Source organism: Centrocercus urophasianus, unplaced genomic scaffold (assembly GCF_019232065.1).
Source record: "Centrocercus urophasianus isolate 14NV4802_14NV808 unplaced genomic scaffold, USGS_Curo_1.0 seq_9, whole genome shotgun sequence".
Classification (NCBI taxonomy): domain Eukaryota; kingdom Metazoa; phylum Chordata; class Aves; order Galliformes; family Phasianidae; genus Centrocercus; species Centrocercus urophasianus.
The window spans coordinates 14190852-14215094 of record NW_024885532.1 but is presented as its reverse complement, the minus strand read 5'-3'; the positions used below and the strand labels follow the sequence as shown (position 1 = coordinate 14215094).

Here is a 24243-nt window from a genome sequence, read left to right as displayed (position 1 = left end):
TACAACTAAAATTCATATCCATCTTTTTATCTCATGCTTTGATTATACCAACACCTCTTTCTTACATTTTATGAAAAAGCAATCTCATTTCATACACTTCTATCCAGAATCCTATCATAAAGATGATCTAAGTATTCCTACCTATGTTTTAATGACAGTATATAAGGATTTGAAATTAAAAAGAGAGAAAAAATAAAGCTTATCCACAAAATCCTTCTTCCCTAAATGCACATTTGTCAATCTTCAAAAGGCATTAGGCCCTTCTTACTACACAAGGACAGCAGAGCTAGCCATGCCGTGTACTGCATCATAAGATCTACCTGCTGAGCAATCCTTCAAAGCAATATCAAAAGTAGTCATGCTGCTAAGTGAAGGAAAAGACATGGAGAAAAGGATGACAACAATTGGGATGAAATGCAATGATGATGCCTCTGTACATTTCTCAGGAGCAAAATCTGGTTTTCATTTACCTTCATTTTGCCTCTATACATCTAAGTGTTACTTGGTATATGTACACAAAAAGCAAACATATTTCTATGCAATCAAAATTATCCCACTGCTGAAGCTTTCTAATTAGCTTCTAATTTCTAACTTTCTAATTAGCTCCTAATCCATAGTAGTTTTTCAGCAAACTTCAGTGAAGCCTCCAATTCCAGACTGTAGTGAATAAAGCGTACTGCTCAGTGTGTCATCTAGGACATTCAACCTTTGTTTTAGCAGCACTTTTCACTGGTACATGTTGAGTTCAGAGTAACATAAGCAATCCTTTTGGAAACTCACTTATATTCCAGTTTCCAGAATTTCCTCAATTCAAGTCACAATAAAGGACTTAGTCCTTCAAGAATTGAGGCAAAGTAATAAACTTTTTAAGAGAAAAAAATAACAGAACATGGTCATGGTGTATACAGCTAAACCAAAGACTCTCAGAAAGTCAAACATCTTCTATAGAGAACATATTTCATTCTTGAGAATAAAAACTGAGGTTTTCATTTTGGCACACCACACCCTCAAATGTACTATTTAGCATACATATTTTAAGTATGAGTTTTAACAGTTTTCTTTTTTAATAAAACATGCTGGCTATATTAGGTGCAGCTATTTCAGGTTCCTTTGTTGCTGCTCTCGTCTGGCATGCAGTAGCAGGCTGAATCCCTACACAGCACTGGGATGCTCACAGGCTTTTTCTCAAACTGCAGCCAAGCAGAAGGTTTAGCTCAGCATTTATCACTGTGATCTGTGACACTGTTATTAGCTTTATCATATTTCAGGAGCCTACATAGTTTCATATGGTTTAAGGTGAGAGGGGACTATTAGATCATCTGCTCTGACCTCCCATATATCATAAACCATTAAGTTTCACCCACAAGCTCCTAAATTAAGCCCAAAGACTTTAGTTAGCACTTCAGTTCTCAGAAGACTATGCTTTTTGCCGAAGGCAGATAGAAAATGAGAAAAACAGATGCCCCCAATCCAGACTCCTCTGCAATGGCAGGCAATTGATTAGATGAGATAAATGGTTTATACACACTTTGTCTAGTGTTAAGAAGGTACTTGCTATAGTGGCTAAGAATTGGGAAACATGAATTTTATTCCCTGCATTGCCACTGTCCTGGCTGCTGACTTCAGACAAGCCTTTTCCCCTTTATATGCAACAGGTTGTCATTTTTGGAATAGTTTTACTTAAAATGTTCTTCCTGAATGCTTATTATTATTTTACACTGTTTGTAGGAGAGACTTAATGCATACAGATATGAACCTCTTGCCTTTCCTTAAATAATGCTTTGTTAGGTAGCTGAGACACAGTCCACTAGCATGACAGTTCACTTTCTTGTTTCTTTGTTCAGACTCTTTATGAATTTACACTGGACCAAAAGATAGCAAGTTCACAACCTTCAGGTTCTTCACCCTGCCCTTTTCCATCTGTTAATGTCACGATTCGCCAACAACTGCTACCATAAATGAGATGATCTTTTCGCTTAATGAGAGTTAAAAGCCCATATTTAGGGGAAAAAAATGCAGGCAGAGGATAGTTACAGGATTACTGAGATATGTTAAGAGCAATTCAACTGCAGCAGCACAGTTTCACCTTCTAGTAATTAATGTTGATGAAAAAAGCTGGCACAAACTGAAAGTTTTATTCTGTATGCGTACTGCTTACCAAATGGCAGTGTAATTACTTGTACAAGTTATTTTCTAGAAGTATATTAAACATATTTTGAAGAAAAAACTGTTGGAAGCATTCATTTTCTACTGTAACAGTGAAACAACTCAGTGTTTTAATTTTGCTGAAATTTTGTTTCAAAGAAGCAAAAAGCTGACGATGTCAACTGTCTTTAATCCTGTCTTCTGAAATTGCTATTCATGGAATTGAAAGGGATCTACTAGGTTAGCAAATCCAAAACCATGCTGTCACAGGCAGCCACAAGTCAGCCTGTTCTATTTTGTATTTATTCTGTGTATCACAGTGCAAAATAGAATTTAAATAAAAGTGATTAGTCTGTTTTTTTTTTTTAATCTCTTCTTATGAATTTTCAGATTTAGATTTAGATGCAATTCAGTAGGAAGACACATTTCAAAAGCTTAAGGTCCTCCTTGAAAAAAAAAAAAAAAGTTATTCAAAGAGCTGTAATAATAAACACTTCTTAGAAATGGCAGGCTTTGTATAACAGTACTTCTTCTACTGCTCCAAAAAATCTTTCAAATAAATCTGACAGGACAGCAAACAGGAGAAAGAATTAGTAGCAAATAGTAAATGCAGTTCCCACTGTTCATTTGAGAAGAGAAGCCAGCAGAGAAACACTATGTAGGTTTGGTGTGAGCACCACAATAAAAGCATAAAGTCAACAGCAGAATATGCTTACATCTCAATGCCTAGGTTAGTTCCATGTTGAAAACCCTGCACACGGAAGTTAGAACATAAGTCCATTTTCTGTGTCCATACTGTGTATCTGACAGTTTCTGCATGCCATGCATTTTAGACTGCAAGCTTTATGCTAAGCTGCATCTCCAATGTACATGCCTGTGTTTAAAACCTCACTGAATTTATTATAAACCAAACTTCATTTTGAGCCATGGGGAAGGAGGTTTAATGCCAAAGCTTCCAAGATGTGGCATTCAAAGTGATCACATCTGAAAGAAATGTGCAGTATTGTTCTTTATTATTCTTTCCTAATTCCATACTTCCATTTTTAATTCAAAGTTGGGGGGGGGAAAAAAAAAAAAAAAAAAAAAAAAGTCAGATCCAGTGTGGAATTTTTTTTATTATTTATTGATGAGTGGCAGTATTTTTTATGAATAAAATGTCTTTTTTTTTTTCCTTGTCCAAACAGAAGGAATTCAGAAAATGACAAATCTGGACTATACAGTGGCTGTGGAAGAACGGTTCTGCGTTCCACAGTCTTGGTTTGGGACCTGGTGTTACTGTGTTCCAAAATTAAGGTTGTCTTCTCCTCTGGAACTTCAAGCCCTCGGCTTAAACAGAGTTGTCCTATAGCAGTCAGAGTTGATGGTTTGTCTGAGTTCCAGGAAATCCAGAAGCATCACACCTTTCCCAACCCAAAATACGGTTCACATCACTTCACACACTAAGGACTGTGTTTTGAACTTTTTCTTCAATGGAAAATTTATATATCACCATATATTTCATGTCACTGTCATCACTGCTGAAACACACCACCCACTGCCTCACAGTGCTCACATCCCCTGATAGGTCACCATAAACATTCAGCAAGCAGTGATGAATGTCAAAGAGTGTGATTTTTTTCTGCGTGGAGGAATTCAGTGACACACCTTTGCTTAATGTGCGCTTCTGTGTTAGATACCATTTTGTCAGGCTGCCCCTCTGCTGCCATCTGTCACACAGCAACAAAATTTTACAGAATATTGGCAGGAAGGTTCAACATCTACTGTCATATCACCAACATGCATCTCTGACATAGTTGGCCAACACTATAAAATAAGAGGCATTACTTTCAGGGCAACCTTTGTATATTATGAAATTAGCAGCAATTGTATCATTTTTTGATGCAGAACTCAAACATGGAGTCACATGGGTTTTAGCAGTCTTAAATTCTGAGGTTGCTGATATCACAGATTAGAATTATATGTCATGAGATGTTTTCATTTCAGTGTTAAACTAACACAGCCAAATCTGTTTCAGTTTCCTCAAGTATTTTGCATATAAGTAACTGTGCCTTCAATTATATATTCAGATGGGAATCTCATTTTACATTTTATTCATAAACAAAAGAGATGAAAGCAGTTAGAAAATACTGATAGCAGGGTTTTATTGCAATAGTAAATCATGCCTCTGCTATAAAAGTCGAGGGAAGCATTGTGTGAGGTTGTGTTATACTCCAGGATTTTATAGCCCTGAAAAAAAATCAGCAATAAATTTGAATAAGGCTAAGGAGAAAAGCAGCTGGAGTTGCAAAAGAGAAGTGACACCTTTATACTGTAGTTCTATTCTCTGTTTATCTGTCATTTTTACCTCCATGTCTTAAGATTAGAAATCTTTTTTGCATAGGTAAAATGTCAGTGACAACTTTCTTTTTCAACTTCTTAGGCTGTCGATGACATTTTGTTTTAATAACTTTCAAATAAGTTTTAAGTCTTCTGTTTCTTAGTTTGAAGAGAAAGAAAGAAAATGGAAGGGGAAGATGTTTGCAGATGAAATCTTCTGACCGTGTTTCTTTTTTTAAAATTCAAGTAATTAAAACCAGTACAGATTAGAAGAAAAACACAAAAAGTCTACAATTTTTTCTTACACATAGCACAGATAAATACAGGTTACCTCAATTAAAATATTTATTAATAAAAATAGAATTGGTAGTTTTATATATATATATATATATATACATATAGCTAGAGCAAATTCCACTAGAAATATATATATATTTTTAAATGAGGATAATGAGAAATTTTATATTTACTGCATGTTTTATTTTTTGGGGAGTCTTTCAGATAATGCTAGTAAATCACATCAAAATCTAATCCTGAACCAAACTGTAGTTGTAAACCTCTTCTCAGTATTTCCAAGCCTATAATGCCAACAGTGAATTTAATAAAGGAGTTAAATATCTTTATTAGCTAAGGGTCAGTAATTGGTCTCTTTTCTAAATTCCTAATTCTATAGGTTTGTAATTTAAATCCTTCTGAGCAATTCTCACAAAAGCATCTGCGTTTTTTTCCAGAGTTGTAGAAAGTTCATAGCATAACAGAAAACCTTTCCTTTACATTTCCCACCGTCTCAAGTTACTTTTCAAACTACATTTCAAAAAGCTATTGCAACACATTTTATTAAAGTCTTCCTTTAACAGTTAAACAAGGTGAACTTCGAGAGTCATTCTGAATATGATCAGAGAAAGATTTATTTTCTTTATCTTTTTGGAAGAAAAAAAATCTGTTTTGCACAGAAAAATCCCAATTTTGCAAACATTTTCTGTAAGCATCTTTGTTTTTCATTTGGAACTTCTACGTGCAGGGGTATGCTGTTACTGTTTCTCCTGTAACGATGCTAAAGTATAAAAAAAAAAGTGAAAAGACCATTCTATGTGGGTAGACCTTTGTGTAGATTTTTATTAGGTTTAACATTCAGAACCATGATTTCATGGACTATCATTAGAAACTTTGCCTCCTGTTTTGTAAATAAAATGGTTACGTTTTAAGATGTTGTTTAGGAAAAGAAGTAAGAGACAGTTCAACCTGCAAGTGATGGAAATATTGTTTGCTGCTTATGAATCAGAAAATACTGAATTTTAATTGTATATGTGCTATTCCAGGCAACTTCAAACTAGCAACTGCTGTGTACATACATGAAAGGCAAGCACTTTTCATGCTCTACCAATCTCCATTCTGCACCTGTTATCTTAACAGGTTTAGCAGGTGTAGCATTAATATAACTGTGACACCAACATCACCTATAATTCACAGAAGCTGTTCATGAATAATATATATGTTCCCCATTAAAAAAAAAAAAAAAAAAAAAAAAAAAAGGAAGTAAAACACGGGAGTATCCTACAAATCCTTTTTAACCATAAATGAAATAACTAGAATTTTTATATTGCTATACTTTCTAATTCTAGTTAGCTTTCATTTACAACTAAAATACATTTGACAAAGTATTTCAGTTTCACAGCCTGTGTATTTGTGTCTGCATATTTAAAGCAGGTCTGCATATATCTCTGTAAGCATTTGGATGGTTAGGTGCATAGATTGTTAGAACACATTGTACAAATGCTCACAAAATTTTATAATATGCAAAATTCTAGATTTTATTTGCATCTGATCAGCCAGGGAAACTATAAAAGGACAGGTTTCTGTAAAAAGAGGGTAATACTGTATTATTCAAACCTAGCTAACCAGGTATTTTTATTGGATAGTTTTTAAACAGATTTTACAATTTTTTTAATTTTTTTTTTTTAGTAGGAAAATAAACACTTTTTTTTTGGCCCAACAGCTCACAAATAAATGGATTTAGTAAACTCGCAATGACAAAAACAGAAATCTGTTTGTGATAGGAAATAACATTATATGATCTATGAAACTTCACTTTCTATCCTTTTATTTTGCACTGTACAATTTCCTACTACACAAATTATTTGTTTTGTTTTGTTTTGTGTAAGTGATTAACTAATATGCTGCAGCTGGATACTGAAATCACCTATGATAAATTTGAGAGGTATTATTAGGTAATTATTAAAATGAAAGGCGATCTGTGTTTTGTTTTGTTTTGTTTTGTCTTCTTCCAGCAATATAGCGATTGTTCATGTCTGTTCAGAGGTCATCATTCAGAGTCAACATCAATATGGAATCCATTGAGAACTTCAGAATTTATGTTGCATCTCAGTATAGAGATTGATGAATATTTTGTAAAACTAATGAAGTGGTACGACCGAATGTCACTATCCTTAGGATGTATCATATGTAGAGAGGTCACGTTTTTTTATTTTTATTTTTTTGTATGGATTGCAACTAGCACTTAAACAATGTCGAACTTGTGGCGCACCATGCATCTCAGATAACTTTTATTATTAAAGTTGAGTGTCTAATCTCAGCTAATTTTCCAGACCTACTTAAATGTAACTGATATAAATCTTAATATATATGTACATTTTTAAAAATAAACATTTATTGTGACTTATTTACATTTAAATACAAATGGGTAAAATCAAGCTGTTTGTGGAGGTACCTGTGTCTTTCCACTTCATCAGACAATTGTAAGTGCCTAATGTTTTAGACAGTTTAATCTATTAAAGGCTAACACCCTGCCAACATTGCTCTAAGTGTTCATCCATGTGATGCAGTTTTATTGATAACTGAATAGCTTTTCTAATGTTTTTAAATCAAATTTACTAATACAAAATAAAAAAAGTAAGTACACATTTTAAGTTAAATGTTACATTTATAAATTTGACATCTCAGTGAACCACTGTTTCAGAAGACTGTGAAATGTCAAGAATAAGAATCCTGAGGGGAAAAAAAAAGTGCAAATTGTCAATCTTCTACTTTTTACAGCAAATCATGGATTTTCTAAATGAATGTATTCATTTTACGATCACCTGTCTACTTTTTCTGTCAAAAATAATACATGAATGGTCAGACTGAAGCAGATTTCTTTTCTTGCAGAATCTGTTCAAATGTTGATATTCTCAATGTGATCACTTTCTCATTTGTTAGCTGTTTCACCTGTTACATCATACATGGACATGATTAATGAAGCAAGTTTACCTGAAATGAATGTATTATCCAGTTTTACAGCTTTTTCTTCCTTTTTAAAAAGAGAGAAATTAGCTCAATCTTTGTTACTAAATATCTCTTAGTCATATTATTGCTATCACTAGGTCATATTTATGACTTCCAGGCCTGAGGCCTCCAGCACAGGAAGGAAGTAGCAGGTCCACTAAGGAGGGGCCACTAGGCCACTAAGATGATCAGAGGGCTGGAACACCTCTCCTGTGAGGAAAGGTTGAGGAAGTTGGGCTTGTTTAGTTTGGAGAAGAGCAAGCACTGGGGAGACCTTATTGTGGCCTTCCAGTACTTGAAGGGAGTGTATCAACAGGAGGGGGAATGTCTTTTTACAAGGGTGGACAGTGATAGGACAAGGGGGAATGGTTTTAAACTGAGACAGGAGGTTTAGGTTAGGTTAGAGGAAAAGGCATCTCCAAGGAACAATGCATCTATTTTTATCTATTCTGATTATAGAGAGATGACTGTTATAAAGTGCAGAAGTTCGATGTTCAAACTAGTAGAATAAGTCTTTTACCTAAGAAGAAAAGTCATCTTGCTCTTCTTTCTAAAACATTTACTGGCCAAGGACGTGAAGCAGTGGTGTTGTCAGAGAAAAGTTTTCTGCTCCTTTAGATTAAAATCACTTAAGTGATTTTAAAATCACTTAAGTGATTCTTCATTACGTCAACATTAATTTGTAATTTGAATGATATGTATACAACTTCTGAATGTGCTAATAATAAAAGTGGAGACATAAAATAGCATGCAAAGCTATAATATATATTCAATACACTGAGCTAACACAATAACTCATATGATATGTGTATAAAAAAAGATGATGCATACTTATCTCACAAAAATATTTGAGGATTGATGTCTGTTTGCCCCCCAGAGAAGGTTTTGATTATCCTATGAAAGAAATCCTTTGTTTGTGTTCAGCATTCCTGCATATGTAGGACTTAAATTGAAATTCATTATGATCAACAAGTGGAGAACAAATTGTAGTGGTTAGCTGACTACGGTAATTTCTGTTTTTTAATACTGTCCGGTGAACGACAAGTCAAGCATCAAGGGCAAGCCTCATTTTTCTTCTAGCACTACAGTGTTAAAAGCCAATGACAAAAAAGGATAGATCAATTATTTTAATGAGGTGATGCAAAGCAGCTATTACTTACTGGTAAATCTTCAACACGGTCCTGACATTCTGTGTAGAATTCAGTTCTGGTGTCATTTACTAAGGGTACTTTACAATTTTGATTAATTCCACTATGCAACTTGAAGCACATAAGCAAGACCTAAACCAGGAGTATATTTAATCTAGGCTATCAACTTGGGTTCCTCAATTAACTGCTAGAAATAAAGGCAGAAACCTTCAATTTGTTTTAATGGCAATTCAGATTTATCTTATTGCATGACTAGATTCATGCAAGAACATATCCATATAAGAACAAGCATACAAGTACCTGGAAATTTGGTTGTTACAGATTTTACTAACTCTCTGTGAATAGTGTAGAAATATTACACCAAAATTTATCACATTAACTTTTAATATCTTTATTTAAAAAAAGAAAAAAAAAAGAAAAAAAAAGAAAAAAAAAGTCTTTAAAGTATTATAAAATAGATGTTGTTTTGGTCAACATAAATAATCTATTTGACTATCCTTACAATACCTGATATAAATAAGTTTAGTAATAATTAGGTTCTTTATGTACACCTAGATGTACCCTATATATTTGAATGATAAAATGAAACCACACTATTAATTATAATTTCCTGTTCATTTAAATGGCATTTGAAAGTCTTTTGTAGCTTACTAAATGAGCTGCTTGGATTCCTTTTCTGCCTGGTTAGTGACTACCAGAAAGTAACAGTGTACAGCAGGGATGGTCTAATTAATGCCAAAACCAAAGGTCACCTAATTCCAGGCAATGCAAATAGACTAATTATATTGTTTCTTAAGGAGACTTTCAGACATGTGTCAATCAGCAAAAAGAGCAAATAACAGAATAAAAAGTTCTACAGTAGCATAAACTCCACATATTTCCATTTAAGATAACGAATTGGAATGACACCACATGAAATTGCCTACTAATATGCTTTATAAAAAGGAACCATAGGATATTTTAAAAAATGGAAACTTTCTGTGACCTTTACATAATTAGTGTTTCCAAATTATGCACACATACTCTGTGATTATTTAAAAAAAAATAAAATAAACCAAAACAAAATTAAAACCAACAACAACAAAGAAACCCTCACACATTACAGTTCTTTTCATTTTTATTCCAAATAGGGAAACTTTTTTTATGACAATATTTTTCTTAGCTTATGTGGAAAGAAAGAAAGTAGAAAATCGCTCACAGAAATTAAACATTACATAATTCTAACTTCTGCTTTTATGATTGAGTGATTATGATTGAGTTATACATATAGATACACTATTTTTAAGTTTTTATTTAATTTCTGACAAATTTCTTTGAGTGACTATCAGAATAGTGCATAGATCTGCAGAGGACATTTCAGTGCATTCATCACAGTGTTGCAAAAAGAATCTACCACTAGAACAACAGTTTCAGTTTGAAGTTATCACTGTTCCTTATTTGAAAATTCTCTCAAAAATATCTGTTCCCAGTAGCCGTGAGAGTTTGGTGCTACCAGACCATAGTAATACTATAGTATCCACCATACAAGTAATATGGTCATTCAAAGCAAAACTTTAAAAAAATTCAAATTATAATGCTGGAGACCATCATGAATGAGCAGTCAAGGCTATGAAAGCTATACGTTACATGACATTCTATCACAATAAGTGTCCTGCTCCCACACAGATGCCCAAGTATCAAACTTACTGCTGATTCTGAAAAACAGAATCAGCTCCATGCTCCTTCCATTTCTCCAATATATCTGAAAGAGTAATGAAATTTTCTAATATACTACATGTGTTTTAATTCTACCTTTCAAAGTTATTTAGTGATGCCTTCTTTATTTAGGCATGAGGGTTGCTTTGAAGCTGCTGATAGGCAGTATGCATGGGTTTACAAGGAGCAGCAAAGTCTGTTTCAGAGAGCTGCAAAAGTAATATTCTGAATGTTTAGACAGTCACAGAACATATGAGGTTGCAGTTCATCCTGTCTCTAGTGTTGATAAGAAGAACCTTAAAAGAAAAACAGAATGAAACTAAAACCCCCAACTCACAGCTCCTGATATTCTCTAATTTGTAAGTGTGTAGATTACTTAGATACAATATGATAAATAACCATTATCAGCAGAACTCATAATACCTATGAGAATTGCTAATTTAGTTCAATCTGCATTATCAACTTTCATTTAAATTTGGTGTTAGGACATGTTACAGTACAGGAGTGGGCAATCTGAAAATCCCACAATGAAGAAAGCTTCAATTTTGACAGTAAGTCTATGAGACACTTACAACAGGTACATTTTTTGGCCCAGTGGGAAGTCACAAGCTATTGGCCCAGCACAGTTTTTAGCTGACAAACACTGCCAATATTCACAGCTTAACTTGCAAGCCAGTCATTGTTCACAAAGAAGTTGTGCAGTACCCCATGTGATAAAAGGACAAAAAAGTAATAGGAAGAAAAAAAAAAAATCTGCAGCTGCACATTCTGAATTGCTTTCCCTCATTCTCAGGGTAGAGTATTCTCAGGATACACAGTTTGATATTACATCCTATAAACCGTCATTCCAAAGTAATGCAATCCCCGCACCACTACTTTGAACTACCTGAATTCATTATTATTTGCATATCTGCTGAGTCTCATATTCATATATTCACATTTTAATAGTGATTGCATTGATACATATTTTTGTATGGATGTAAGTAATTGTATAGATTAAAATGGGTGAAAATGTATTTGCTTTTATACATCAGTTTTCTATCCCACTTAACTGAAATTTCAGAAGCAGCAGGTCAGCTTTCATGTGGTGAAGTGTCCACTACAATGTTTAAATGAATAATTTACTACACAAAATAACTGCAATGATCATCTAAATATAGATATATCAGACTTTCAGCAGATGGTATACTACAAACAGTAACTTTTGGTTAAAGTGCTTCTGGAATATGCAATTTATAAGTGTGGCAAACCAGTCCATCAAATCAGTCTGGCATTCTGCCTCTGGGGAAGCGTAATACTTAATCCTCCATAGAAAGATGATATCCTCCCATAATGCACTTGGTGAATTGTGCAATGCCATACAAGCCTGAGAGGAAGAAAAAAATGTGTATGCTTTCAGGTAAGTAGAATTTGTTATGGTGTGAATTGGAAGATAGCCAATATCCATATAAATTATATTTTATATTAAGGATACGACCCCATATCCCTTAATCTTATTGACTTAAAAGGAGGCTCTCTGCACACAGTATTTTCAGGAGAAGACAACAAATTAGCACATAATCTAACAGCGTACAGAGAGGAAATTAAAAGAAAGTGTGCATTGTTTCTATTTTAAGTTAATGTGCTTCTAGGGACAGGAAATAATACAGTGGTTATTTGACTTCCTGTATATCATAGGTAATATACTTTAATTATTTCTGCTTCAAATTCAATATTTAAGCTTGATTTAAATGGTATTTGTAAAAGAAGAAAATGAATAAAGGTCACATTTATATTTCCAGTGACAGAAAATCCATCAATTCCATCAGAAAGTAGTTTCCAGTATTAGTTTAAGTATTCATCTTATTTTCAGTTTGATTTGGTTTATATTCTGCTTTTAGCCACATTTTAATATATTCTTGCATACGGAATTAATAGACCTATATTATCAATTTTTTTTTTTCTTATCCATGTAGTTATTTATAGATTCTAATCAAATCTCAACTGAGTCTATTTTTTATACTAAGCTCAGCTTTTCACTGCAGAACACGTGTTCGTGTCCTTTCAATCATTCCTTTGTTTTCTTTGACATTTAGTGTTTTGTTTATCTAACCAATGACACCAGATAGAACACAATGTTCATAAAATAGTCATACTAATGCTCAGAGCCTGGACAATATAATCTGCTGATTCTTACTCAGTATTTGCATAGTTACATCTCTAAAATCCTTTCACTTTTGTGAGCTCACATTCCATTAACTGTCTGTTCTTTCTCTTTGCAGTGTTTTCAGAGTGACTGCTTTCTTGAACAGTTTTCCATCTTTTCATGTGTTCCATCTTCATCACATTTTACAGTGATCGCACTGGAATTCAAATGAGTTTACTAAGTCAGATCAGAATCAGACATTCATTTCTTTATTACCAACAACTTCTCACCTTACATGGCATATTTAGCTTAGACTTCATTTTTACATTCAAATATGATGCACTTTGGTTATGTTATTCACACTTGATGCTGAGAAACTTGCTTATATTCAGCTAAATCAATACAAGAAATTAAATAACTGATATCACAGAATATCTTTAGTGCTTTTTTTTGGTTTTCAGTATTCCACACCATAACATCATGTAGTGCTCTGGGAGTTAAACTGTTAATGCTCCAATTTTGGGTACCTGACCTTGTACATCGTGGAAGTCATGGGATCTGGCATTTCCTAGTTGGGAGGTCTCTTACTGCCTTGCAGTGGGTGCTGGAAGGTGCTTTCCTAGCCGTACCAAGCTTTTCAGGTTTGGCTTGGTCTCAGGAACTCTCCCTCTCCCCTATTTTATTTGAATTATTAGTCTCAATTTCAATTAGATTGTATTATATTGTGTTATCTTGCATTCTGATATCATAGTTAGTAAAATCAGTTTTCCTCCATAGATTGTTGCTGCTGCTTTTTTTTTATTTTATTTTTTCCTTCCTTGAGCCCAGCTCCCATCTCCCTATTGCTTTTCCCTTTTTCTACCCATTTTATCCCACTGTCACAGGCATAGATTGATCTAATTAACTCCATGACAATTAGCCCTAATATCTTCAATCAGATAATTATTGGGATTTCAAGTGCTCTGTAAACATTACATATGCAAGATTACATATGCATTACATATGCATGCATCATCAAATGAGAACAAAATATTTAATAGTTTTCAAACCTGAACTAGATTGCCTCAAATTGTTCTTTAGCTGCTGTAACAGCAGGAATTTATTTTGCATTTATATAAATGCATATTTGCATTTATTTTGCAACTTCTTTTTTGAACATTTATTTATTATCCAGTTTGCTTGATCAAATTTATAGAATTTTGCTAGTATCAAGAAAAAAAATAAAAAAGAAAGAAAAAATGTGTTTTTTTCCTGTAATTTTGTTTCCATTTACTGCTATTGAGTATCTATTGTTTTTCTCTCTTTTAATCAATACCTTGCAGTAATAGTTGACAACCTACTAGCACTGTATTTCGACAGTTGAAAACACTAGCAAAAGCTTTGTTATTTTTCTCCCAATCAAAATTCTTTTGATTGTAATCCACAAAGTATATGTACATATATAGCTTATATATATGAGGGATGGTCTGAAAGTAATGCCTCCTACTTTGATATGTATATCCACAATGTCAGAAGCAGATGGTGGTGGTATGGCAGCAGAAAACGAAGCTTCTCACCAGCGGTCCATTACATTTTGTTGCCATGTGGTGGAAGCAGAAGGGCAGTCTGACAAAATGATGTTTGACGTGGAAGTCTATATAATGTAATGGTGTCTCATTGAATTCCTCCATGTGGAAAAGATGGACACCCATTGACAGTTATCACATCATGAAATGAAGAGTGTTTCAATGAGTACAGGCACATGAATCAGCAGATTACAACCAAGAAACTAAGTACGGAGCTTAATATCAGCCTCAGTACATTGGAAACAATGGTCACAGTGTTGGAATATTGCAAAGTTTATGTCAGGTGAGTTCCACAGATGTTCATATGGGAACAGAAAGAGCATTGTCTCCAAGTCTGTCAGAACCTATTGAATCAATATGAGGCTGACAGTGACAGTTTCCTGGATCATATCATTGTTTTCCTAACAACAGTGAGGTATCATCACAGATACATCAGAGTATCTGTGAAACACAATGTCACCTCTGCTGGTGTACATTTTCAAAAGAGTTGCATGTAGGCTTTTGTTCATCACTGTTGAATAGGATGGTGGTGACTATGTTGAAAAATAGTATTTTGTAGCTGAGAAGTCGCTTAACCAAATAGTGTTATTTTACTCTTTGTATCCACTGTAGCTTTCATGGGTATAAACAGGAGGCATTACTTTCAGAGCAGATTACCTACCTAACTATATCGTAGAATGAAAGAATCACAGAATCATTAAGGTTGGAAAAGACAGCTAAGATCATCTAGTTCCCCCATGAAACGAGAGCTTAGCAGAGGATGGTTTTTGATCCATCATCCTTTGGGTTTTATATGTGTATATATGTGTATATATGTGGTGGGTTTTTTTGTTTGTTTGTTTTTTTTTTGTTGTTGTTGTTGTTTTTGTTTTTTTTTTGTTGTTGCTTTGTTGTTGTTGTTTGTTTTTTTGAGGACATCATTATGAAATGCAGACAGCTATGGTGTAGAATGTGGCAGCCAGTACTGCTAATAACATTTATCAACACACACACACAAACATTTAATAAGCTGACTATTCTAGAAGATAGTAAAAATGCAGAACGGATGATGCATTTTTTGCTTTCTATTTTATAACATGTTTAATGTTGATAAAAGGTACTATGTCCTCAAAATAATAATATAATAATATCCTCAAAAATAATACATGCATGAAACATACTAGAGTTCCTTATGAAAAATTCTATGAAAATGGTCCATCATCCTACGTAAGCTACGTAAGCAAATTTTTAGTTTTATTGCAATCCCCAAAATTTCCACAAATATATAAAATAAGATACAATCTATTGTAAATAAAGTGTTAGAAGGGGAAAAATATGCATCTAAAATGAAAGGTTTATCCAGAGAGCAGAATCTATATATTAATTTATACTGTTTATACTTTATGCGGTGATCTTAAAATCTAATGTATGGAATGAATAGTTGTTGAGTTCTACATCTTTGAAAGTAGAGGTGGTTTCTTTTAGGAGAAATTGAAGTATTGCTCCCTTCTGAGTACAATCTTATTTGAGCTAATAACACTCAAGATGATGGGGATCAATTATTCTCTTCTTTTCATATATAATCATATTTCTGTGTTACATTGTGTCATCAAAATTTCGCATTCGCAAACACAATTTTATCAAGTAGCTGAACTGACTACTGACATGAACTCTACATTGGGTTGCACCTTAAATCATCCTGGAAACAATCTGGTATAGGAAGGTGGCATTCTGATTGATATGTTTTGTATCCCTTTATGAGTGTTTGACATCTGCTCTCCAAATATGCTCTGACTGCCTGTTGTTTTTCAAATGTAGTTTGAAGTGCTGTTTTTGACCCATAAACCCAAAATAACTTGAAGCCTCCATCTTTATTTTATTTATTTATTTATTTATTTATTTATTTAGTGAGATGGACTCACTTGCATGTGTTGAAATTACTGACAGCACTGAATCACCTTCGAGTGAAAGATAGGGAACTAATGACAAGGTATATGTGTGCTCTTTCACTGAAGAATTCACTTCTACACCTATCTGAAGTGATCTAAATTTGTTAATCTTTCCAATATACCAAAACCCCATCCATCTCTACAGACAGGTAGGTAGGATTGCTGTCATCAAAAGTGAGAAGGGGAAAGGAAGGTTTTGTGTATTCTGTGTTCTGAAGCCAATAAACGACTGTTGCCTGCTGACTAATGTTCCTGTCTATCGTGAATGGCATTTTAATTTGCTCAGGGTACCAAGAGGTCAAAAAAGATACCTGAAGGTGTTCTGAAGACAACATACGGAGTTTTAACACTATGTACACAGAGACTGCAGCATTAGAAATATCTCTGTGTATGAAAGCGAAACAATAAAAGCAACTAAACAAAAAAGCCAAACTTACATGCTGCTAATTAAAGTTTCAAGGAAAGCAGAGACAAATGTTGTTCTGAATAGGCCTATAAAATAGTGGCAATTACTATGTTATTAAAAACCAGGACATACAAAGATACAGATCATCATAGCTGCACTGGTAACTAAACTTGTTGCACTCTCCTTATTTGAAGTCATTTAATATTTATATCTCCTGACTTACAAAAGGCAGTGCAAGGAGGTACTCTTCCATTAGTATCACAACTTTCCCCCAGGAAAAAAAACAAAACAACCCATAATAAACTTTCTCACTCCTACATGACTAGAGAAGACTTCTACAGCCCTCTAGTGTTGCTGATCTACAGACCTTGGCTAAAAATAAACTAAATCCATGCTAACTTCTTCCCCTCACCCCAAAGACAGCCTTCCTGACTTTGGCACTGCTGCATATAGAAGTTATTCAAACAACAGAAATCACAGCTCTGGCAGAAGGAGTTACTCTGCTCTCACTCTCAGATCACAAAGAAGATGATACCAAGTCCCCAGTAGCTTAGTGGCTTTTGCAGATTAAGGCACATTCACAGAAATAATTTCTTAAAAAAAAAAAAAAAAGAAAAAAGTTAATTTTCTGTGTATTTTTTTAAGCAGCAGACTGGAGAATTTATTATGCCCGATTGCAAGCATTCAGCAACCATGATAGCTCGTTTTTCCTTTCTCTTCCTCCCTGCTTCTTTCACAGTGAGTTTCCGTTGACAGAGCCTACGGCTATACTCTCAGAAATCATATAAAACCTGACAGTGCCAAAATTTCGACCGCAAAAAGGTGTTTTAAGGTGTTGGCTTTCAAAACTAATTTTAACAGACAACTGTGTTCAGCAATCCCAGGATGGCAGCACACAGCACTCAGCTGCCCATGGGCTGCAGATGGAGCTGTTGACAAAACAGTTCATCTCACTGGAGGTGAGCTGGGCTGGCATAGAGTGCTACAGAGCATCAACTCTCTGTCACAGCAGAAGTAACCTTTTTATAATTATTGCTTTTATTAATATTGTTATAATTGTTGTTATTTTTATGTATTTCTGCACAACTTAAGAGCATTGTGTTTTTCAAACACCCTAACCTTAGAAAACCCCTGATCAACCATCAGGATATCTTTACAGTATGAACATAAGAGCACAGTGACACATCCAGATAGATGGAAAAAAAAATCAAACCAGAAGCTTTGTAATGAAGAGAGGGAATTGCACAGCATCAGCAATTCCGTTACCAGCATTAACTCTTATCTGAAAAAAAGTTGTTGGTCTCTACAGTAGAAAAACATATGCTACACACTCCTATAAAAATTATATTTATCAAGTAAATGTTTGCACATCAGAACACGTGAAATGTGCAAGCGTCATTGTTAGGAGAGGTGTAACAGAATCAAATTCACACTGCGTAACTATATATTGCCAGTTATTACAGCTGCACACATATCACAGCAGACGGGCTGTAGTAGCACAACAGTTTATTTTGCACTTGAAATTTCTGATAAATATTGCCTGAAGATCTCTGCAGGGAACTAACAGAATCCCAGCTGTTATATTTACTAGCAAGGAGGTTAATTCAACCTTCCCTTGGACAATTCAAATTAAAGCACTGGGTCATAATTATGCATCAGGCAAGAATGATGACATGGATGATCTTAATGTTCTCACATACTTTTGAAAAAGCTGCCTTGCAATTAGTGCTGCAAGCATGATACTGTGTTGTTACATCTTTGAAACACCTCCTACTTTAATTTAAGCAAGTAAATGCAAAAATAAATAATTACTTAATCTGAATCAAAAGTTTGAATTCAAATTCACAGTTCTGAAAATTAAGCTGTATTTTCTTATTTAACCAGTTAAATTGCTGCAAATATGCAGTCAAATTTGATTCCCATTTACTGTAAGTTTTCTTCAGTGTACATGAGAAACTGACATTACTACTTCATTAAAATATGGATTGAAATTTTGTACTCATTCTGTTGCATAATGCAAATGGTACAGTGGCACTTCCCCTTTATGATTTTTTTCTTTTTAAATTATAGTTAGTATATGATGCAAATTCTGCAAAATGCTGAGCAAAATGTCATCTCCAAAAGCTAAAGTTACGTATATCATGTGTTATGCAGTGTAGTCTCTCATGGAAGAAAAAAATAGCAAAATAATAAGTTTACAGATTCCATTATTTTAGAGGAACTTAGGGGAGTTAATGTCCAAAAGTAAACATTTTATTTTATTCCTGGAATTTTTGCATTCATGCTGATTTATATTTCTGTAACTTCATAGACTACTCATTTTTACATGTTTGCATGTTTGCTGCCTTTGTGTAAACTCAATGCAAAATTTTGACTTCCGTATAATGTTAGAATTTAAAGAACACTTGAACAATTTGGAGTGCAGATCACATCATTATGCTTCAGTTTCCATTTTGCACAAGTGCTCTGAGAGCCTCTGCTATGTTTATGCAAGATTTAATTCTATAAAAAGTTTTTAATTCCTTTATGAAAAGTACATGTCATCAAGGAAGCCTTTGATAATACTGTGTTGCATTCCATAACTTTCATCCAGGACAAAAACTAGGAATTTACCAGTAGTTTAAAGATAATAAAACAAAGATTGCAGAGAACATTAATAATGAAAAGTACCTAGAATTTGCCTGTGCAGGATTTACAAGGAAAGTTCAAACCAGGCAGAGTTGGTTTTTTGTTTCTTTATGTTTTTTTTTTATTATTCTAGAACTATCCAAATTCATCGGGTCTCTACAAGAGAAATCTGCTGTAGAGAGGAATTCAGATGTTGACTCAATTTCTGGACCATGATCAACCTCTGGCCCACTTCAGTTTAGCAATAGAGTCTTAAATTCACTAGTATTCTGGGAATATGTGACTATATTTATGCATTGCACATGCTCAGGTTGAACTGATGATACAGTATCTAATTGTAGAGATGTTTAAATATCACCCTACACTGTACAAAGTAAAAAACAGCCACACTCATAATATAGTTATTATTTCTATGGATCTTAAGTCTTATCACAACACTCAGCTTACAAACTATCTCAGCTAAATAACTCAATGGAATCTGATTAGCAATGATGGAAGTTTAAGGCTCACCAATGTCCGTTTAATTGTGCAAAGAGGTTGTGCTACAAATATGGGTGAAATGAAATCATAGAATCATAGAATCATAGAACAAGCTGGGTTGAAAAGGATCACAATGATCATTCAGTTTCAAACCCCCTGCTATGTGCAGGGTCGCCAAACACTAGACCAGGCTGCCCTAAGCCACATCCAGCCTGCCTTGAATGCCTCCAGGATGGGGAATCCACAACATCCTTGGGCAACCTGTTCCAGTGCGTCACCACCCTTTGGGTGAAGATCTTCCTCCTAATTTCTAACCCAACCATCCCATCTCAGTTTTTTTTTTTTTTTCCTTCATTTTTTTTCATTTATTTTATTAAAATTAGGATAATTTTATTAATATAATGCGAATACCATTTTTGCCATATATACATTCCCTAAGATATGTTAATTATAAAACTGCATTTTAAAGTTAGAAAGCATAAACAAAATTAGAAATGAATATTGGGCATTATTAATGTGTATTGGGTATATTTATTGTATAAGTAATGAATATTGCAATAATTATTGATATAGTTTCCTAATAATTACACTAAATATACTGCATGTCAAAGAATCAGACATAACACTCTTTGCATATTCAGAGTATGTTCAAACATATTTGAAAGGAACACGGATTGAATTGAACATAGAAAAATAAGTAACTTGAGGTGTGCATAACAGCTATTAACCAGTGTTAACCAGTAAAATCTGGGACAAGATCTGACAAAGTTCATTATAAGGACTCAAAAGGAATTAGGTGCTGAAGAAGAAGCTGGTGTTCTCTGAGACAAGAACTCAAACTTAGAGGGTTTGAGAAACATCATCTACAGTGATCTCAAGAGCCTTTCACTGTACCATGCAGAGTAATAGCATTGCAACAGCAATTTTCCCACATTGTGTCTCTTTTTTTTTTTTTTTTAGTAATAACATACATAAAATTATTCTGGAAAGAATCTTACACTGGCTCACTTCCTCTCTTTCTTACTTTAGTCTACTGAAAGTTAAAAAGAAAAAAAGAAAAAGCCACACAGTAAAATGTGTGGCTTTTTTCTCAATAAAAATCATATCAAATCCTCCTTCTCTTTACTTATCCGAGTGCCATGTTTATCCAGTCATTGTCAAGTGATATTTATAAATGAATTTTAACCAACTACAAAGAACATTACTGCTGTTCAATAATAGAGCATTAAATACATGAGCAAATAAGTTAGACAGAAGTGTTGGAAATGAGAGAAGAACCATTCAACTCTGTCTTAGGCATTGGGAAGATTGAAAAATTATGCAGTGTTAAAACATCTGTTTACATGTTATTTCCATTTCACATCTACCTATCATTCCTACGTTTACTGAAATAACAAAAGAAATCCTTAAACAAAAAGGATGACAGATTTCTTAGTCATTCTAAACCTATCAATTTTAAGCTCATATCAGTTATGGTAGAACCATGTATCAGATCCTTGTGTGCAATGGCTGTTTTATTCAGTTTGACTATGTGATGAAAGAAACTAGTTGACATGCACTTACCGTATTAAGCCCTGGCACCTGCACTGCAAACGCTAATCAGAGTGCTCCTTCAGAGGGGAGAAAGAATTGCCATTTGTAACGCAGTAACTAGGATGGGTATAAGGGCCTGAAAAGTAAATCAATCTCATCTACTCTCTAAATCTGACACTATTCTCTATGCAGATTGTAAACATAATGAGACAGAAGTCTGCAAGAGGTCCCATTAAAAAACTGTCTTTTTTTTCTTCTTTATTCATTATACTTGCAATGTTACTAAGAGCATAATTACAGACTACCCTACCCTAAGTCACTTTCATAAAGGCAGCTATTTCTAAGAAGCTCGTCAAAAATATGTTGGCAGAACAGACGGGCTATATAACACACCAGCAGGCTGACGCTATTTGCTCAACTAGATGAAGATTATCTTAACCTATTCCCTACTAAAATTACCATGATAATGTCTTAGAGGAAAAAATAATAAGTTCTTATAAATCGCAATAAAATAATTTTGGTGAATTAATCTTATTCTGTGCTCTTGCTGGGCAGAAGAACAATATGACTGAAATCAATGTTATTATTAAATTATCAATAGTGTGAGAATAGAATCACATTCAGTGTGATCATTGAGACTTCTAAAAAGAAAACTAGTAACATAATAGCAACATTGTTGGTAAAATTTGAAAACGGATTTCTTTTTTTCTAGTACAGCCCTTCAAATTTAAGAGTATAATCTGATTTAATGGCTGAAAACAGCCAATCAATTTTTCTTGGCAAGATAGTTGCATCATAGATACTTTCTTTAATACCAAATATTTAGGAGACTTTGTTATAGACTGAGTCTTGTATATACTTAATTACATTAAATTAAATTCAAAAATTAGATTAAAATAGTAACATCAGAAAGTATACAGAATAAAAAATAAAAACAAAATTGACCTATGTTGCAAGTGGTGAAATGCAATATGTAAACGCTTGTGTAATGGAACAAAATGACTGGGATGGTCTTTCTTCTTTCACAGTCAAATATGCACTATTCATTGTTTTCTATCATTACCATCATTTAACTTACTCCCTATTATCTGTTTGTTAAGTCTGATATTTCCTGGGTCTGCAGTCTTCCTTTACGTGGTTTAGCTGTGACAGCAGTTTTGCTAGTTGACCAGGTGGCAATGGCAAATTTACATTACTTTTTTAAAAACTGTGCAGTAGAACCACGCTTTTGCATAGATTGCAGTAACAAGAAATGATTCTATGTGAAATGAGAGATTTATGGTTCTAACATAACAATGTAAAGAATTACTGGCCCTGTATGAGAGGCTCTGAGAAGTGGTGACACAGCATGTGGCCAAGAGGAATGTAGGTGTGAGACAGGGCATAGGCCGGCACTGCAGACCTCACAGCTGTGAACAGCTTACCTACGGACAGTCATGCAAATGGAAGTTTGAAATAAAGGTGCATTCAATCATATTAGCAAGAAATTCTTGGCTTACTGACTTATCCTTACTCTTTGCCTATAAAAAATATTTTGAGTTCAATGATGTAAAAGGTGTTGATACCCGTTCTAAGTTTATCACTGGATTGGTGTGCCCGCTAATTTGATGGTCCAACTCCTAATGCAAATTCTAATGTTCAATTAAATGGCATGCTTTCTAGTTATTTTGTTTTTCAACTACACATCATACTGGTTCTTCCAAATAGCTGTAAAATTCAGGATAATCACTGTGACCATTAAAGAATATCCAACAGTTACTACATTCCCTAAATGCAAATTTCTCATATTTCATACCTCCATTATCTCAAGACTTTGACAGAATACATCCCACTTCAGATGTCAAGAAGGTATCTTTCAGCGGGAGCTAGTTAATTTTTCCTCTTTTGCAGCTATGTCCAGAGCATTCATTCAGCTTATCTAGATGACCTTAGGATCATCTTAGAATCATAGTTGATGGGGCCATCTTCTTTACATGGATAGGTCAATAGCTCTCATTTGAATGTCCAAGTTTCAGTAAGTAAACTTACTAAGAAAGTAACAAAAGAAGAGTGTAAGGATGTCAGACTTTCAGTGTTCTTTTAATAAATTCACAACTTTTTTTTTTTTTTTTTGAAAGTTTACTTGTGCTGAGGATGCATAAAACTTACACATTGGTATCAAAATCTCAGTGTTTAAATCCCGTTCTTCAAAGATCATTTTCAAAGCAAACTCTTGCTCTGTTTCTGTTTCTTTAACAGTATTATATCTTCAAATTCTACACTGGTTTTTATTTAGAAACTCTGATTGCCCTGCAAACTGCAAACCAACTACTGCTGAAATGGTTGTGCAGCACATGACAGCTATTAAAAGCATACAGAAGCAGTATACAATCAGTCAATATGACAGGAAAAATTGAATTGAAAACCGACTGCAGTCTAAAACCTAAATAAATGGAGTTTGGCTGGGACAACACAGATTCAATACTGTAAGGAAACAGATTTGACTACATTAAATCAAGTTTTTAGAACTATGTTTCATGGAAAAGGAGACACAGTTTCTCCATTCCAAAGCTTTTAATGAATGTTTGGGATTGGTTTACCTAAAAGAGTAATACATGCAGAATTACTCTTATATTATTTACAACATTTATCAAAACTTACTGTCTTAATTACATTATGTAATAGCAGATTTGTCAGTATGAGTTAGTTATTTTAATATTTATTTTCAGGTCAAGATGGATATAATATACAGTTTTTGATGGAAGAGTGTTACTTTTTTTTTAATTGAGTTTTTCAATGGACATCATTTAATATTATGCAGCATCAAAATTACATTTTAAATTATTTATGATACATTTCTCAGTTTTTAGTATTTTGATCAAATAATCATTTGAGGTAGAAGGGACCTTTAAAGGTCATTTAGTCAAACTTCCCTGCAATGAACAGGAACATCTCCTTCTAGATCAGCTTGCTCAGAGCCTTGTCTAGCCTGGCTTTGAATGTTTCCAGGGAC

General features: G+C 33.9%; 1 protein-coding gene across 7 annotated transcripts in view; it reads right to left on the bottom strand.

The window, feature by feature from the left end:
* Window positions 1-24243, bottom strand: part of PCDH9 (protocadherin 9) — a 703877-nt gene that overhangs the window by 261924 nt on the left and 417710 nt on the right. The window contains exon 7 of one of the 7 annotated variants that reach the window (XM_042838944.1): window positions 471-483. The exons of 5 other annotated variants lie outside the window; for them this stretch is intronic. In XM_042838944.1, the coding sequence (XP_042694878.1) occupies window positions 471-483 (13 nt within the window). Of the gene's footprint in view, window positions 1-470; window positions 484-8450; window positions 8462-24243 lie in introns of all 7 variants that reach the window. One more of the 7 variants, XM_042838943.1, reaches the window with a different exon arrangement.